The sequence below is a fragment of the Xiphophorus hellerii genome, chromosome 1 (genome assembly GCF_003331165.1).
Source record: "Xiphophorus hellerii strain 12219 chromosome 1, Xiphophorus_hellerii-4.1, whole genome shotgun sequence".
NCBI lineage: Eukaryota > Metazoa > Chordata > Actinopteri > Cyprinodontiformes > Poeciliidae > Xiphophorus > Xiphophorus hellerii.
Window position 1 is genome coordinate 33,266,212 of NC_045672.1, and position 19,701 is coordinate 33,285,912.

At 43.8% G+C, this 19,701-nt stretch overlaps 1 protein-coding gene across 1 annotated transcript in view; it reads left to right on the forward strand.

Annotated features, from left to right (window-relative positions):
* plxna3 (plexin A3) overlaps positions 1 to 19,701 on the forward strand; it is a 63,665-nt gene that overhangs the window by 24,760 nt on the left and 19,204 nt on the right. The window contains 3 exon segments of the mRNA XM_032566943.1: positions 3,374 to 3,556; positions 17,512 to 17,652; positions 18,049 to 18,149. Coding sequence (XP_032422834.1) covers positions 3,374 to 3,556; positions 17,512 to 17,652; positions 18,049 to 18,149 — 425 coding nt within the window.

The window sequence follows — 19,701 nt, forward strand, 5'->3', positions numbered from 1 at the left end:
TTAAAGTTAATATATTACCTGTGAATGACGTCCAGCTATCCAGAACATTGGAAACATGGAGACTAATATGAACAGAGCAATAAACGTGAAAACAGCCACGAATGAACGAGTCTGTAAAGTTTTGCAACTAAACTCCATTATAATTATTAATACTAAGATAAGAGTCACTAATCTGTGCATCAGCCAGCTGAACTGTGGAGCCGCAGGAGGACCTCTGACCTCTGACCTCTGACACCAAACGCAGAACCTGGAGGCTGAGGGTTAAAATCCTTCTTAGAGTTTTCCAGACAATAGTGGAAAACACAAAAACTGCACAAATTACTAATGTTGTTTTTTTGTACTGTAACCATTAAAAAATCTCCCCTTCAGTTCAACCTTATAAGTGGAGACACATTGTTGATGTTATCATTATAAACTAGCTTACAATTAAATATTGGCAAAGATCAATATAATTTTCACAGGAGCGTTGTTGTTAGCAGCTGCTGAAAGAAACTAAAAAAGTTACTTTTAATGTAATTTAGTTACTTTCCAAATCAAGTAGTCAGTAATCCAATTAAAGTTACTTTTTCAAAGTAACTATGCCATCACTGATTATAAGCCTGGTGGCCCGCCATGCTTTACTAGGACCTCCACCAGGCTAAGCGTTGCTTGTTTATGTTTTTAGGAAATTAATAATTTTTTAAAAAATCGCTTAACTTAATTAAAATTTTTTAAAGCCGGATTGCAAGTGTCTCCGTTGCACTGAGCTTTTCACTGGTGGCGCAGATTTATTCCTAAAATATAGGTTTATAGAAGATAAGTTTATACTTTATGCATTTAAAGATGGAGAGCGGACCAACAACACAGCTGGCTCCTCGGCACGTTGCCTTGCGCACTGCTGCTGCTTGATAAACGTTACCTCAGTGCAGATCACCTACGCCTCCTTTCTCTCAAACTGGACGCAGGCTGACCTGTATGGATATTTACATCAACTTCCTGTGAGGAATCATGTTTCTTTGGAGAACTTTACATCAAGGTAGGAGTTTAAACACACCGTGTTAGCTCTGGTTGCACAGCTCTATGTGAACGTAGGAATAACTTGTAGTCGTTGTCAGAGGTGCGTTGAGGAGCAGTGAGAATGATTTATCTTTGTGTACGACCTTCACATCTCAACGTGCTGCCCAGCGTGTGGCGCTGTCTTCCCAGTAAATTTCACGTCTGTGTTCCGGTTGGTCGGAGCGTTAGCGGTTAACGAACCAGCGCTAACCTCATCGTGCAGGTTCAGTCGGTGAGGAGCTTCACGCTCGCCTCGTAGTCACGCTTCATGCTGGTTTTATATTATTTTATCATTATTTTTAGTTTCATTTTTCCAGGTACATAATGCAACAAACCATATCAAATGCTTTGTCCACTTAGTCAGAGTTAATGTGAGATCTGAAAATCTCATCCCTTAAAGTTGAGCAACCAAAACAGTTTCTGTGGCTCTTATTAAAACTCAACAGACAGAAATGTTAGAGCTGCTAAAGCCACATTAGCAGCATTGAATTAAATCTCAGTTTGTTGCTCATCTCTGCTCAGTGCAGCAGATTGAACTCATCCTGCAGGGCCGGTCCAAGGCTGCATGAGGCCTGGGGCAGAATCTGACCTAGGGGCCCCTCTTGCTGCTAAAACCATCAGCACCTCTAACAGCTTCTGTGTTGGATTTAATCTGGGAGAGGGAGAGTAGATTAACTGGCCAACATAAAAACAATCAGTTATAATTGCAGTTTACTAATTTGTATTTGTGAACAAACAGCTCAAAGTCACAGCATCAGATTGTTGCTATGGTAACAAAACAATCTAACTATGAGTATTGTTCTTTGAACTTTTACAAAGTAAACTTGCCAGCTCCTTAAAATCCTAAATTTAAATGTTAAACAATTTAAATCTTTTAATTTATTTATGATGAAACCATTAAATCAAATTTAGCAGCATCGATCATCTCAATAAACAAATGTTACATTTATGCATCTGTGTTAAAATATGATCATTTATGGCCCCTGAAGCCCTGATGGAGCCTCTGACTTCATTTGGTTTAAACAGAAGTGAAAATAATTGATATTCATTTTAATCGTATTTTTTATTTGTTGTTTTTCAGCCTGGTTGTGGGTTTAAATAGTTTCACTGGCCATGTTTTCCAGTAACATTTAATTACCCAGTAATATTTTGACATTTCCTGTCTAATTAACATCTTTCACCCAAAAGCACTGAGCAGGTTTACTGGGGGAAACTCTGGTATTGTTTTTACATCTAAAATAAATATTTCCCAAATAAAGTTTAACTAATTGTGGATCCCTTTAAGCTTTAAAAACTTATCATAACATCTTCAACCTATTTTTCATTAATATCAATAAATATAGGTACAATGTAACTGAAATGAACAGTCAGCGATCATGAGATGAAACTGAGTGGATCGGACCTGAAAGCAGCTGCTGTAGCTTCTGGATTTATTCTTGTTTTAATGTGTTTCTGGTTGAACTGAGGAAGTTACTGAAGGTTCTCTGTGGAAGAAGAAGAGCTGTTGCTAAGGTTCAGAGTTTCCTGTTTGGTGCAGCGCGGCTTTAACTCGGTAATGACAGGGTGTTAGCCGACCTCTAGCTGGGTCTGCACAGCCTTTAATAACTCGTCTCCTCCCTGCTTCATTCTCTCTGAACTGTGGAAGGAAACCTGAAATTTACCAGGAATGTCATCAGCCTGTTCCTGACATGGACCTCCAGCTCCGCCTGCGGAGAAGCAGGATCATCTCTGGACGATGGCTTAGAAAAGATGGACTTTGCTTCGCTGCTTGACTCATGAACATGAAGCTGCAGGGACCTGGAGGGACCTGGAGATTCCTGGAGCTCCACTGGTTCCTGATGTTTCATGCAGTTGCTTCATATTTAAACTGATGTTTGTACTAAAATCAGTCTGGCATTCCCAGAGTCTCCTGGAATTCTGGAAAAGTGAGACAGAAATTCTCTGAAATCAAAAACTTAAACATTTAACTCTGGACATGGAAAACATTTTAAATATTCAAAATAAATAAACCAAAACTGAAACAACAATAATTAAAATAGATTATGAAGTTTGTGTAAACAAAATTTTATTTTAAAAACATTATCATTCAGCCAGGACAGGGAAAACGGGCAAAAGGGGCAGGTAGTGCAAACTCACTTTGAGCATTTTTCAAAATGGCGGCTTTTTATTTTTAAATGGGAGCATCGCTTTAATCATGGAGCTTGTATGAATTTGTCATGCCATTGATTGATTTATTGGTAATGGTGGCAGGAGGGGGAGGATCTCTCAGCCTACATGGACGTCACCATGACTCCTCCTAACATCTGATCCTGGTTTCTCTGTCTTCATGTCTCCACAGCCAAAGCAGATCGGGGATGATTTCTGCGGCCTGGTGCTGAACCAGCCACTGGGAGGCCTGAGAGTGATCGAGGGACAGCCGCTGTACGAGGACCGGACCGAGGGCATGGGCGCCGTGGCCGCCTACACCTACGGAGACGACACCGTGGTGTTCGTGGGAACCCGAAGCGGACAGCTGAAGAAGGTAGGCATGGAGGGATGGAGCAGAATTAATGTCTTCCTGCTGCGTTTTAGACTTGTGGTCCTGGAGAAATGTCAAGGAGATGCTAGATGAGGGAGAAGCTAGTCGAGGGAGAAGCTAGCTGAATCTAACAGAGGGTGATGCTAGACGAGGGAGAAGCTAGCTGAATCTAGCCGAGGGTGATGCTAAACGGGGGAGAAGCTAGCCAAGGGTGAAGTTAGCCGAGGGAAAAGCTAGCTGAAGAAGAAGCTAGCCAATGGTGAAGCTAGCTGCAGGAGAAGCTATCCGAAGTAGAAGCTAGTCAAGGGAGAAGCTAGCTGAATCTAGCTGAGGGTGATGCTAGACGAGGGAGAAGCTAGCCGAGAGATAAGCTAGCTGATTCTAGCGGAAAGAGAAGTTCCCTCCTCACTGAATCAGGATGGGCAGACCCGAAGGTTCTGTTCCAGTTGGATCAGGTCGGGTGGTTTATCTGCGTCAAGCTGGTCGCCGAACCAAGCGGCTCGACATCTTCAGGTTCCAGGTCTGTTTCCTCCAGCTGCTTCTGAGTCCTGCTCAGACCTCTGATGTGCCAGGAGACCCTCAGCAGCTCACCCAGATTCTGGTTCTGGTTCCACATCAGATGGTGACGATGTTCGGCTGAGGAAGTTCTGGAGGTTCTGGAACTATATCAGCAGCCTTAGAGGAGCAGCAGCCCAAAAGCTGTTCAGGAGTCCTACAGAACCCGGGTCCGGCTCTGATCAGCCGGGCGGCGCCGCAGCATGTCTCGGGTCCCTGCGGCCCGCCGGGTCTGGCAGCAGAACAAAGACCGTCCTTACACTCTTCCTCCTGGGACGCCCGGGCTTCCTGCCCCTCCCATCCTGTGACATCACCCTGCCTGACCAATCAGCTGTCAGATCAGCCAACACTACCGGTCCACTTCTCATGTCTCCATGGAAATGGCTCAAAGCGGGTCCCGCTTGCTGCGGCCGGGCTTCTTCTGGCGCCGAGCTGGAGACGAACAGAACCTCAGACGGGAGGTCCGATCGGGCCTGGTGCGGTTCTGATCGGAGCTACAGCTACACTCAGAGGCTGGAAGAACCTCTGCAGGTCCAGAACCAGAACCAGAATCTTTCTCTTCATCATCATCCTCACAGTCATCATCTTCATCATGGACCCGCTGCGTCCGCTCGCTGTGATTGGTCCGTCTTCGATCCACTCCCTGTGATTGGTCCGTCTTCGATCCGCTCGCTGTGATTGGTTGGTGCCGCTTTTATAGGTAGATGTGAGAACCTGTGGAGTAGAATCAGCTGAGATCTGAGTCTGTTCTGGTTCTGATCCGAAACCAGGAGCAGGGCTGCAGCCGAAGAAGCCAGACTTGGTGCTTTGACATAAACCCGCTCTGATTGGTCTTATTGCAGCAGGAAGCTGCACACCTGGGCTCTGACACACACACACACACACACACACACACACACACGCACACACACACACACACACCCACACACACCCACACACACACACACACACTGAACAGGAAGCTGTCTCTGCTCAGCCTCCGTTGAGGACCAGCTGGTGTTTTTGTTTTGATTGTATCTAAATTAGATTAGAGACGATTTGCTGTTGCCGTGGCAACAGAGCAATCATCCGTAACCCACCCTAACCCTGGGTTGACGGGTCCGGTCCAAGTTTGTGTCGGTTCTGTAAAAATCCGGCACTGAGGCAGAAAATGTCCTTCTGCAAATTAACAAGAGAATGAAAACTAAACATTGGAGAAGAAGCTGTTCCTGTGTGGCTCTGGTTCTGTTGGACCCACTGCTGTTCATTGTTTTGTTGCATCCGATGACAAGAAGAAGTGTTGATGTTCTCCAGGTCTGCTCCAAGATATTTTGAATTTGAATCATGTGGATTGGATTTAGAGCTGACTTTATTTGTAATTTCTATGCAATAAAACTTCTCAGATCTACATCGATAGACGGATCTAAATAAAAATATCGCCTGTGTTTTGGTCCCATACTGGTATGACTGGTACTGGCTCTCACTCTGCACTGAAAGCTCCAGCCGTCCTGATGGAGGTCGTTTCTCCGATGGCTGGTGTTAGAAGTGAACAGATGCTTTTGATCCATTTCCTGTTTTGGACAGAGTAAACCTGAAGTCCTGACAGCCTGCTGTTAAACTGTTAATGCTGCCTAAAAAGGCGAGCGAGTGGCTCATCTCTGCAGGGTGGAAGATCTTTGTCTCATCATCTGTCCCTGTAAGCGTCTCCGCTGTTAGCTAACGGCTCTGGAGCTGTCAGTGTGCGCCGCAGTGATTTACTCTGTTTATTTGACTGTTTGACCCCCCAGAGTGTGTGTGTGTGTGTGTGTGTGTGTGGGTGTGTGTGTGTGTGTGTGTGGCTGGCTGCCAGGCTCTTTCTGCTGCGGTACTGTTTGTGTATGTTTCCAGTAATTATTTAATGCAGCGGCTTGTTACTCTGTTTTCCTTTTTTGCTGCAGCTGCCACAGTAATAAATAGAGGCGTTTTTGAGGCACCTTTAAATGCCTACGTGTGTGTGGGGGTGTGTGTGTAGTCATGTTATTCATTAGTACCTTTTCTGCTAGAATCAGTTATCTCCTGAAGGCAGCTGAGCCTTTGGGACCAGAGAAAAACCTGACGTTTATGTAGCAAAGTCCCATTTCTCAAGTTCCGGTTCCGTCAAGTGGATCAGATTTGGGTCGGGACTGTACTGGCACTGGTTCTAGTTAGGCCCAGATGGAGTTTCTGAAACAAGTGGAAGTCAGTAGTAATATTTATTATGATTAGAGATACATGTGTGTGTGTGTGCATGTACTTGTAAATGCGCCTATTCGAAGATCGCAGTAATTAATAGATAATATGAGGACTCCTGTGGATACGGGGACATTTTCATTCGACCTGGTTTAGTTCAGGATGAGAAGCACTGAACAGTGAATTTTGTTTTTTATTGTTTATATTCTGATAATAACCAGATAAATAGACTCAACTGGTAAAGAACATTTCTAGTATTCTTTCCAGAGCCAAGACTTCAACTAGTTAATATAAAAACACATCGCTCCAATCCGAAGGTTGAAGAACCTGAAGTACAGATTAAAAACTATAAATATGTTTGTCATTGAACTCTGATGGATATTTTTTCAATAATTTAGCAGCAATAAAGTGTTTTCAAATTAGAATGTTGCTAATTTTGTTGATGAATGTTTTTTTTATTAAAATGAGATTAGTTACAGACCCTGCAGTAAACTTGATTAAACATTTTAATGCAGTCAAGTTACAATCTTTCCATCTGCTTCTGCACTATCAGTTAACTTTACCCATTTGAACCAAAAGTTGTTTTACATCCACGTGCAGCTAAAAGTGACTGTGCTTCAGTCCTGAAGTCAAGCTTTCTGTTATCTTTTCTTTCCCCCCAAGTGAAGCAAACGTTTAGTCAAATAATGTAATATTTTTAAATTTAACAGATTTTAAGACCCAACTCATTCACTGTGACTACCTACAGATTTCACATGGCTGTTACTGGAAAGTGTCACCATATCTGGCTACTTTAATCAACATAATTGTCTTCTTTAATCTATCAACAAATTGCAGAACAACTCAGACATGGATGTTTTTAAAAGATTTGCTTCCTTTTTGTCTTTACATACAAATATTTTTGGTGAATGAAGCAGTTGAGAGTTATGGATGAAAGAAGATGTGTAGAAAGGTTCATGGTTCGTTTTCCATCCGAGTGCCACCATGTCGCCTACTTCCTGTCCTGCAGCTGCCATTATCACCTTAACACAGATCACGCCGGCTGCTGCTGGAGGCGGTTTCCTAACATACCTGTTATTTGTTTAAATGAATTTAAATCAGACTAAATCTCTGGAATATTATCCAGAGTAGGGAAGCCTATTTCAGTGAAATGCTTGGTGCTTTCTAAGGATGTGTTCATCCTCCTGTTTCACCTTGGGAAATGACTTCATCTCTTTCTGTCATCCCCCCGCCTGGCGGCCCCTCCCCCCCTCCCAGACCCCAGCTCTTATTATTGACTTTGTTTTAGAGATAAATCCATAAAGATGGTCTCCTAGGAGGCATTTCAGCTTGACGTCAGACACAAATAGAGACACATTAAAACCATGTGGCCTGGATGGAAAGACTGCAGGTGGTTGTTAAACCTGGGAGAGATTTAAACGGCCACACCCGATAAATCGGAGCATGTGCAGAAAACCGCTGCACAGTGTCACCGCTTTCACCTTCAGTCTCCAAATTTCACTCATTCACTTCCTGTTGAGAAATTCCCCACAGAATACCTGCCGGCAGAAATCCTCTGGAAGCAAAGACTGATGTGTGTGTGTGTGTGTGTCTGTTTTTGTTTCTAATACCTTATGGGGACCATTTTCCTTACACATACTACATTGTGGGGACCCACTGCTCCTTGTGGGACCGAAGCCCGGGCCCCACAAGGGGAAACACTGTTTTTGGGTCAGGGGTCAGATTTAGGACTAAGGTGTGAATTGAGTTTTGGTTGGTTAGGGTTAGGATAAGGGTTAGGCTGTAGAAATGAATGGAAGTCAATGGAAAGTCTCCACAAAGATAGCCACGCAAATGTGTGTGTGGGGGGCGAGGGGGTGTGTGACTTCACAGCAAGTCAAGCAAATCTTTAATTAGTTCTTCATAATTACTGAAAGGTGGAAATGGGATTTTAATGGTAAATTATTTCTAGGTTTGTTTTGCAGGAAAATTGAAGAACAAAAACCAGGACATTTCAGCTGATTTAAAGTATAAAACTGTTTTATTTATGTAACCCTGAATGAAAAACAGTGTGTGTATTTAAATTATATCTGTTAAATGACTAATGCAGTGGTTCTTAACCTTTTCTGAGGTACCGAACCCATCAGTTTCATATGCGCATTCACCGAACCCTTCTTTAGTGATAAATAAAATATTTTTTTTTTCCAAATTGAAGACATACAGTAGGTATGAACTCACAGCAAGTTACAGTGTTACTTTATTCTGGCCCCCCAAAAATATTTTGGCCCCATAAAAGAATTTCAGCCCCCAAAATATTTTTTTTTACTATTTTACTAATTTAAAAATAAATTTTTATTTTTTTAAAAGAATGACAAATTTTTTAATAACTTATTTTTTTTTATTTTAAATTGAGTTTGTTTTTTGTAATTTTGAATCCACAAAATATTTTTTTGGGGCCAGAATAAAGTATTGCACAAATTACATACCTGCAAATCAGTGAGACTCCTGCTGTTGTTTTTGGGAGACCAGTTCAGAGAGGCGTGGCTTCAGAGAGGCGTGGCTTCAGAGAGGCGTGGCTTCACCTTGGCAGGTGCATCTTCAGAGCAAAGTCTGTTCATTTTCTTCTTTTTTTGCTCGACATATTTAGTATGGATTAAAATATTAAGAAAGAAACCACGCGACGTACAACTACGACAGCCGCTGATACTGCGTGCACTAAATTCCCCGCAGCCCTGATTGGCCGAGCAATGTAACATGATCCTCTGCAGCCAGTGATGGCCAAGCGGGGCGGGTCATCACGACTTTACACAGGTGTGTGTTTACCTCCGCGGCAGAGGCTCCGCCGAACCCCTGAGACCGACTCATTCGAACCCCTGGGGTTCGACCGAACCTAGGTTAAGAACCACTGGACTAATGGTTCCTGTCAGCCTCCTTCAGATATAACTGATTTCTTCAGTTACTTTATTAGTAACAAAGCAGTTTTTATTGCGACATACTTTTTCAAACATTTAGCTAAGAATCAATGTAAAACAACAGTATTATTAATTATGTGCATATATATTGACTAATGTGAAAGTGAGTTAATTAAATTGTTTGGGACGATAATTACTCTGAACTGAAATGGTTTTGGGTCAAACCAACCTGTTCTTAAGAGCAGCAGGATATTAGGAAATCATCTGATGTTTATCATGTTGAATTTTTGAAGAGACATGAAAATAGATGTGCTGTTTCTCTGCACAGAGCCTGAGTGCAGATGATTATCTGATATTTACTGCAGTCTTGGCCTTTCTGTATGATGTATATTGTGATTTTTCAGGCTTACTGTTGCCATATTCAGGATTTACAGCCATAGGCGTAAATCCTGGGAGGGCGGGGGGTCCGGACCCCCCCAATCTTGGAAAAGTCTAGAATTGTCCCCCCTCAAAGAAAATCAATGAAGAAATGTTTGCATTTAAATAATATCAATATGAAAAGGCAAAAGAAACAAAAAATGAAATAAATCTGCCATTTATCTCAGAAAAAATAAGAATTAATTTTTAGGTCCCTGCCTCCCATTCTTAGAACAATGGTTCAGTCCAAAGTGTAATAGGAGCAACAGCAGCTGAACGGCACAGGTTCGGCAGAGCCACTGAAGTGAGGAGCTAGCTGCTAGCTGTGGCTCTGCAGCATAAATAAAAAAAAACCTCCAGTAAGTAAATACTTAAAGCAAAAAACATGCAACACCTTTCATTTACTTTCACTGCTCAATAAGAAGAAACACATTAACAATAAAGATCAGACTGCAGTTCGTTATTTTATTACTTTGACTGAATCATGATAAGCTGCCTTATTAGCAGAACTGCTGCACTGCTTTCATAGACTTCAGCTTTTTTGTCAACGGTAGCAAACATCTCATTCATATTTAACTCTTTAACTTTTAGTTAAATTAGAAGAGTTTGAAACGGGAGGGAGGGGCTGAGCAAGTGGACCAGCTCAGAGTGGGAGCCCAGAACAGAAGAGAAAACTGAAAGTTATAACTTTATTTCTCACTGTCCTCAATGCAGAGCCTTTAAAACCACAAAATAAAATCTGAATATTTTTCTATATAAACCCTGCTGCTTTACTGTGAGTACCAGAGAAGGGTCCTATGTTAACATTTCTACCTTTGGAGCCCAGAGACGGGTCGACTGACCTGAAGGATTTTAGCTATATTTGGTTATTTTAGCTATAACCAGTTTTGCATGATTTTCCACTCCTCCTTTCTGGCCTGACGGTCAATGGCCACGTTTACAATTGAAAAAGGGATGCTAATTTGAGCCATCAGAATCGTCAGTTTGGACTCAGGTCTTTTGACCCTCTTTCGGGACTTCAGGGGAGAGGTCGAAACCCTGGTACTCCCAGTGTTAAATGTTATGTTTAAATTATGATATTCCCCAGATATTTATTTCTATCTACCTGTTGGTTCTCAGTCATCCAGGACATGACAAAACTAAAAAAGGCTTAAAAATAAAGCAACTTAACAAGTTATTATTTAAATAGCCCATAACTTGTATTGGGAGCCATTTCAATAAATCAATGTTTATTAGGAATTTTATTAAGAAGAGTTACTCATTAAAGCTTTTGAATTTAGAACCTTAAATTAAAATTTTTGTAAAGGTGTAGCAGAGTTTAGATCAGTCAGACTGAACTAAACTTGTATCTAAGCAACATTTGAATTTTAGTTTTATTTCTCTGCAGGCTGTTTACTGAGAATAAAACACGTTTAATGTGCATTACTAGTCATTTTTGGTCCTGCAGCTTGAACATTTTATGTTACATTTGAATGGAACGTTGGTGACCCCCCCCAAAATTGCTCTTAAGAAATTTTGCTGTTTATGGTCCCCCAAAAATGAGATGGGATTTACGCCCTTACATACAGCCCTACTGTCCTTTCCAGTAACTATGTGCAATCTGAAGATGAACAGAGAAATAATCAGATCTGATGAAAGCAGTTTTGTGTTCAAGGCTAAAGTACTTTAAAACTCATCACTAAAAGTTTCTAATACGTTAGTCGATCCTCTGTAGATCAGGAGATCTTTGATATCTCTGAATAATCGGTGCCTAACCTCCTCATGGTTGTCAGCTCTGTTATCTGTTCTTATCGATCTGTCCCTGCGCTCCAGCGCACATCGCTCCCCATCTATCCTCACCGAGGTTCTGCTGTTGGTCTGACTTTCAGAACCAGCTGCGTTTGGTTGCCTGGTCATCAGGCCAGAGTCACGGACAGAGCTGCATGCGGTCGGCTGTAATCATCTGCTGGTAAGTTACCCTGTGGTACAGCAGGCTGGGTGCTAATACTTTTGGGGGGGGGTTGTCCAGGGTGTTGGATGCTACCTGCTGGTCACCTCAGCCTGGTGATAGGGGGCGCTAGAGCAGTCTACCAGTGGCCCGCCTTGTTAAAATGTTAAAAGTTACAATAATTTAGAGCTGCATAATTTGGCATCATAATCTGGAAATGGTAGCGCGTGAGGCCAACAGGCAGCTGCAGGAACGGTGCAATCAGAACGGCCAGATCGACGCGTCAGCTATAAAGCTAGCTTATGCCGTCTTCACTGTCTCTGCTATCTAAAAACGCGTGAAAAATGAACGAGGCTCAGCCTGGCAGGGGACAAGTAAAGCTTGAGGGGCCCGCCAGGCTGATGGCACACCGAGGGAAACGCTAAATACTTTTTGGGCGCTCGTCCAGGATATTTCTGTATAAATCTGAGCCACAGGTAGAAAACATACAGCTGTGGTTTGTTGTGATGCCTTCAGGGTCAGAAACTGGGAGGAACGGGAGGCAGGAATATCAGCATCTAATATTGAGAGGGGGGAAATCTGGAGAAGCTTGGGTCTAACCCTAACCCTCACATGATCAGTAAACTCCAGGAGGAGATCCAGCTCCAAACTGCCCCCTGGTGGCAGATCAGGCTGGAGAGAAAGGACGGAAGATATCTTCATAAACCGTCCTGCAGGGTCTCACTGTCATCTTTCCTGGTTTGGCCTCTGAACACCACGTGTCACTTCCTGTTTCCTTAATCAGCTCAACTGTGGAATCTGTCTGATTCCCGCTAACCGGCTCTGGAGCCAATATCCAATCAAAACTTGTCTCCAATTAAGCAAACGAGCACAGACTGCAGTTGAGCCGCTAAAAACCAGCTGGTGACACTTCACTTTGCTTTGTCCGGACCCTCAGAGAGAAACGACTGGAGGCGTGGCCTAAACATTTTACATTCGACCCAATCACCGACGTTTGCAATGCGCCAGTTCGACGGCGTGAAGCTTACCGGAACTCTTCTGATTTATCAGCTTTCCTTTTTCAGCTCACATAAATCTGATCTCAATCTGTGGCCTCAAAATTACATTTACGTGATGAAATGACTCCAAGGGTATGAAGATGTTTGATAAAAATTACATGATACAATGATAGATCTGAAGAATTCAAACATATAAATGTTTGTGTCAATAAAGTTACAATTTAATCAAACAAGTGATTTTAGGGGGACTGAAAATCCTGAATATTTTCCTTCTGATAAAAACATTTATGATCTCTGATCTGATTTCTTTTTTTTTTTTTTTTTAAATATTTGTTTATTGGTTTTTTTTACTATATGTAAACATCAACAAAAGTAAACAAAAACAACCCACCCCAAATAAACAAGGAGCACAGCAGTGTCAACATAGAATAAAATAATAAAAAAAAAAAATTAAAAAAAAAACAAAACAAAAAAAAAAAAATATACATACAGCCCACATACACAAAGTACAGACAGACATTCCCAGGCAACATTCTAAGTAGTCAAAGCTCCCAGACAGCCAAGTGAACGATATATTAAATGTAAAGAAATAAAAAAAAAAAAAAAAACAAGTAAATTAATAAGATAAATAAAGATTATAGTCTCTGTAAGAAAGATTGTACTGGGTCCCAGATCCTCCAGAATTTGTCTGACTTTTGATGTCTGATCTGATTTCTATGTGAGCTACAGTACAAATTACAGATCTTTGCTTTTCTTGTTTCAGCCAGGGACAAAATCCTAAATGAACTCCAAATATTCCTAAATATCTTTAAAAATTCACAAATATCTTTCAATGTTTTAATCTGTGTTTACAAACATAAATAATGTTGGAAAAAAGTGTGATAGATATTGGTGATATTAGAGCTAAAGATGACAATAATATGTAATAATAATAAATGAACAGCTGATCCATTCGGAGGCGGTCTGAGTGCAGACCTTTGGCTGGAGGAAGAGGAGCTGGATCTGGTGGGAACAGGAAGGTTCTGGTTCTCAGATCCTTGTTTGAGCTGCATCACCACAGGCGCTGTGGTGCAGAAAGCATTGGGTTCATTATTATTCGGTTGCCATGGAGACGATGGAGGAAGGAGCGAATCATGCGGCTCCCTGGAGAGTCTCCATGGTATAGTCTCTAATTTTTCCATGGCGACGACAATGGCTTCTGCAGGGAAAACAGTTTGGGGTGGAACTGGTGAATCCAGGGATCCGGTGAATCCAGTGGATCCAGTGGTGTTATTTCCATCCATTTTGTCTGTATTTCCTCTAATTCATGTAAAGCTCTCTGAATTGCCTTGTTGCTATAGAAATAAAATTACCTTAGCAAAGCTTAAAGCTGAAACAGTAAAAGTTTTTATTTTGTTTCAGACGTAGAGGACTCCATGCTCCTCTGCCTGACCCGGTTCTATCTGACCCGGTTCCGTCAGGCCAGAACCGAAACTCGGTAATGAGGCAAAACTCCGGGTTTGAAGCAGAAAAACATAAAGTCCTGAGAGGCCGAAGAGGTCAAAGGTTGTTACAAGAGGTCAGGTGGTTCTGCCGAACTTCCTGTCCTCAGGACCAAAAGCATAATTTTCTAATTTGTCCACATTATTGAGAAGAGAAGCAGCAGCAGCTGGATGAAACCCGAGAGCGGCCCGGTGTGTGTGTGTGTGTGTGTGTGTGTGTGTGTGCGCGTGTTGCAGTGAAAGCGGTGCAGGTGTTGAGTTTCAGGCCTTGCTAATGTGTTTGTGAATGGCAGTGTGAGGCAGACAGATGGAATGAGCTGAATGGGTCGGCTAACAGATACTAATGGTTCTGATGAAACCCAGTTTCCTGGAGAAAGCCCAGGTCAGTTCTGAAGGTCTGTTCTTGAAGGGTCGGTATTGTGTAAATCATCCTGGTTTTCCCTGCTGTGTTGCTCTGATTCTTTCATGTTGGAGAATTTCTTTACTCTCCATGGCAACCATTCAGCTGTTAAAACATCTGGGTGGACCCTAGCCCCGCCTTCGAGGCGCAGCTCCTCCCCCACTTGGCTCCTTCAGACTAGCCAGCAGCAATTAGCAAACAGCTGAGCTCATCATAGGAGCTGCTGCTCAGAGCAACGCTGGTAAAGACGTTAAAGGGTTAATAGAGGAGCCATGTTGGGATGACTTCCTGGAGGCGGAGCTTCAGAAAGAGCAGTTCTTAAAAAGACACAGACCCAATTTCAAGGCGTTACATCAGGAAGTCAAATTTATTTAAGGTCATATTTAAAAGATGTCATAACAACTGAAGGTAAAATAGCTGCTGATTATGATATAAAATGGGATTATGTGCCTGGAAAACACAAAGCTGCCCTTTAAAAAAAAACATGACACAAAATGAGTGAAAACTTCAGAGGCAGAAAGTCTGAGCCAGTCTTTTGTCAGTCTCAGTCCTCTGGATGGAGACTGAGGCAGCATCATTCCCACCAGCTCTGTCCAGTTCGCTTTAACCCGACTTCAGTTCGTTTGCTTATAAAGTCCGGTAGGTGAGGTGTGAACCCTAATTGACCTCTGACCTCTGGTCCTCCAAACCTCGATCTGGGTTCCGTTGAAGTGAACTCTGGTTGGTTTGAATGTGAACACCAAGCGGACCAGAGATCGCTCCAAAAGCAGAAACTGGACTACAGCACAGGGCAATCTGGGTAAATACAGGCAAAGCTAACATGCTAGCTTAGCGCTAGCAGCAGAAATGTCTTCTGGTCTTTAGCCAAAGACTAAAGAGAAATCCTCCAACACTAAAATCTGACGCCTCCATCTTGTTTCCATCTGGTGAAGAAGGAAGTTAGGGTAAGGGTTCAGAGGTTTTTGTGTTGTTTCCTTCAGTGGTTCTTGGTGCAGCGCCCCCACAGGCCAGGAGGGGAACAGGTTGGTTTGGGTCAGAACCACAGCAGCTGGAGGTGGAGCAGATGATGGAGTTCTGGTTCCAGTAGAACCGGGTCGACCGGACCATCAGGAGGGAAACAGCCTATTTGGAGCAACTTCAGAAGATACAACAGAACTACTGTAGCTTATTGTAGTTTCTGTGTTTTGCTGTCATTTTTCCATTTTTAATGGCCTTCTGGCCCAGATTTAGTCTCTCTAATACATCAACCTCAAATACAGACAAGTAAAACCTTCGGAAACAATTTTTAAAAAATTACAGAAAACAATAATGTTTTTGGAAATGCCAAGATAAAATCTATATAAATGTCTCATTCAGTGGATCTGCTGTAGAGTCCAGTCAGAACAGGACTGAATCTGTGTGCTATCAAGTGAACACACACACACAGAGGCTAGGTATTATCAGTTCTGGAGTCAGTTTATCTGAAATGAGTTGCAGCTTTACTCCAACTACCAGACCAGACCTCCCAGTTCCACCCCCATGCCGACCCCCACACACACTCTGAGGTATTACGTTACACAGGAATGTCTGTGTGTGTGTGCAGCATCATGTTTCCAGCAGAATGTGACCAGCTGAGCAGAATAAACTTAGCATTAAAAAGCTTGTTTAACTCCAACGGAACCAGTGACAGCTTTATGGAAGTGAAACTGAAGTGTTTACAGTATAGGTTCTGATTCTGAAACGGGTCAAGTAAGCTGTTTCAGGAAAAATCAAAGTATTCCTTCAAAAAGTCCCACAGAACTGACCCAGTGACAGATTGTTTAAGAGCCACGTTTCGGATGCAAACAGCTGTTGCAGGAGGCTAAAGCTAATGCTAATCAAGAGGGCTGAGACTGTTCAGGTCACATGACCCCGACATGGTTCTGGAGGTTGTGTTGGTTCTGGAGGTTCTATTTTATCTGTTGGTTCTGTTCTGTTGGCTCTGGAGGATTTGTTGTCCTGCAGGTTCTGTTGTTCTGGAGGTTCTGTTGGTTGCGTTGGTTCTGGAGGTCCGGTCCTCACATGGTGGGTAAAGTAGGAACACAGGAAATGATTATGAGAACCGACAGCTTTCCAACAGCTGTGCTCTTTATCTGTGGCTGCGAGGTCAGAGGTCATGTGTAGGAGAAGGGTCGAGTGTGTCGGAAACAAAGCAGGTGCTGATGGTTAGAATGCCAGCCGGGGTTCATAGTTCAAAGGTCACAGGTCACTTCCTGTATCGCTCTATCACTGAGCTCTCCTTCATCTTCTGCTTTCACTCTCATCCCGTCTGTCTTCACATCTCCGGTCCGGTTCGATCAGGCGGTCCGGTTCGGGATTGGAAGCTTTTTCCAGAACCTTCTAACCGTGTTGCTGCCGGTCTCTCTTGCTGCAGTGTCCTACTTTATCGTTTCCTCCCTGCTGCTCCGACGCCGTTAAACAGGATTGTACAAGTGTGTGTGTGTGTGTGTGTGTGTGTGTGTGTAACTCGTCAGCTCTAATTAAGCTGGGCTGCTTAACGAGCAGACAGCTAATTAACTACACACACTCGTCCTTCATCCCTTGTCTGACTTTCCCCTCTTACATCGTTTGTTCTCTTTCTTTCTTTTGCATTTTTTCTTCCTCCATATTTTTTTCTATTTTCTTTGTCTTTTTTTCCTTCTATTTATTTGTTGCCCATTTCTTCCTCCTCTTCCTCTCCTCCTCTTCCTCGATGGTGTTTTTCTGGGTCAGGGGGGAGGGGAGGATTTGGGTCTTATTTTAGTTGCTCCACATATTTGCCGGGTTCCTGCTGTATTCAGCACCCCTCTTCCTCCTCTTCAGTCAGAAGTAATCCCATTGCGCTGCAGGAACGGAAGATTTTCATCGTAGGATGAAGATGAAGAAGAAGAAGGTGATGATGTAGATGAAGTCGTCGGGCAGACTCTGGAAGTGAATCCAGTCTTTATCTCAAGGTCTGCTGAAAGGTTCTGGTACCCAAAGAAACGGGTCTGTGGAGAATCTGGACCCGGTTCTGATCTGGTTCTGTTTGCTTCATCGTGTGGTTTTGTTGTCAGCTCAGACATGTTGTCGGGTCGGTCTCACGGTTCTGGTTCTGTGTTTCAGATCCGAGTGGACGGCGTGCCGCCGCCGGCCCAGAATGCCTTGCTGTATGAGACGGTGGCGGTGGCGGAGGGCCAGCCCATCCTGAGGGACATGGTCTTCAGTCCGGACCACCGCAGCATCTACCTGCTGAGCCACCGACAGGTAAGGCCCGGTTCTGATCCCCCCCAGAACCAACGGCCGGGTCCAGAGCTTCTGCTTGCTGTGACAAACCGGACCTCCAACCGGACCTGACCTTACAATCATAACAGAGGCCATCCTGAATGCTACAGCTGGTTAGCATAGCCACCAGGGTGATGGACCGGTTTAAACAAATATGTAAAAATGCCGTTTTGCAGCTTTAAGCCTCCAGAAAAAGACCAGAAGCCAAACAACAAAACGAGCCTCAAACACCGAACCCTTTTCTGAACAAACACGTCAGTTTGCTTCTAAACAGGCCCAGTTCAATGTCTGTACTGAAACACAGCCAGTGGAAACCTGGCACCAGATCGGGTCAGAGCAGAACCCAACTGAAGGTTCTGGTTCCGGTTCTTTCTCCAGGTGACCAGGCTGCCGGTGGAGAGCTGCCAGCAGTACAGCAGCTGCTCCGACTGTCTGGGATCAGGAGACCCTCACTGCGGCTGGTGCGTCCTCTTCAACAAGTAAGAGCATTCTTCTTCTTCTTCTTCTACTCACTGATTCATCACAGGGGCTCACCTGGAGGACCTGGAAGGTCCTGGAAGGTCCAGGTAGGACTGTTTACTTTGGATAAAAGTCAATGCAAAGACCTCATGAAGATAGAAAGACCCACTATGTGTGTGTGTGTTTGTTTGTAATACCTTGTGGGGACCATTTTCCTGACACATATTACGCTGCGGGGACCCGCTGCTCCTTGTGGATCCGAAACCTGGGCTGTTTATGGGTCAGGGGTCAGATTTAGGACTGAGGAATGAATGGAAGTCAATGGAAATCCCCACAAAGACAGACACTCAAACATGTGTGTGTGTGTGAGTGTGATCCCCTCAGGCGTCATTAAAGTTGCTATAAATTCTCCAATCTCTCATCAGGATGTTTGATGTTCAGCATCCAGGCCATGCCGGAAGTTCCTGTTTAGAGCTCCATCAGTCATCTGTCCCTTCAAAGTAAAAGCCTCAGCCACAAGGCTGAGATGAGACCCAGGAGGCCGCTGGATGGGTCTCTGAGTGTTTCTGTCTTTATGAACTGGAAAGTCTCAGCTTCAAGGTTTATTGAAGACATGATGCCCTTACACTTTACCCTGAGCGTCGCCTTCAAGGCTCCGTCTATTCAGGCTAAAGAGCCAGCTCAGAGTTTCCTCTGATGGTAGCTGCTTCTGGTATGCAGCTTTGCTCCTCTTCCTCCTCCTCCTCTCTGTCCATCTGCTGGTAATAAGAAGTAAACAGATCATCACTGCAGGTTGGAGCTGCTGCTTTCTGCAGATTTCACCTCCGCCTGTCGGCTGCTCAGCCTCCACCTCCATCGCCGCCTCCTTGGTAGTTCGGTCGTTTATCAGGAGACAGGAAGTTGGGTCAGAAAAACTGAGATGATAATCTGAAAATCAAAAAAAGATGGGCCTGAAAATGGTTGGATGGATGAATGGATCGTTGGATGGACGGACGGATGTACGGACAAACGGTTGGACGGATGGATGGATGATTGTTTGGACGGACGGTTGGTTGGATGGATGAATGGATGGACAGACGGTTGGTTGGATGGATGGACGGACAGATGGTTGGATGGATGGTTGGTTGGATGAATGGATGGATGGACAGACAGTTGGACGGACAGACGGTTGGACGGACGGACGGTTGTTTGGACGAACGGTTGGATGGACGGATGGTTGGTTGGACGGACGGTTGGATGGTTGGTTTGATGAGCGATTAGATGGATGGATGGTTGGTTGGATGGACGGTTGGTTGGATGGATGGACAGATGGTTGGGTGGATGGATGCACGGTTGGATGGACGGTTGGTTGGATGGATGGACAGATGGTTGGGTGGATGGACGGTTGGATGGCTGGATGGATGGTTGGTCGGATGGATGCACGGTTGGATGGGCGGTTAGACAGATTGAGGGTTGGTTGGATGGATGGATGGTCGGTCGGATGGACGGGCGGTTGTATGGCTGCACGGTTGGATGGGCGGTTAGACAGATTGAGGTCAGCTGGTTTAACTGTATGGTGACCTTTAACCTTTG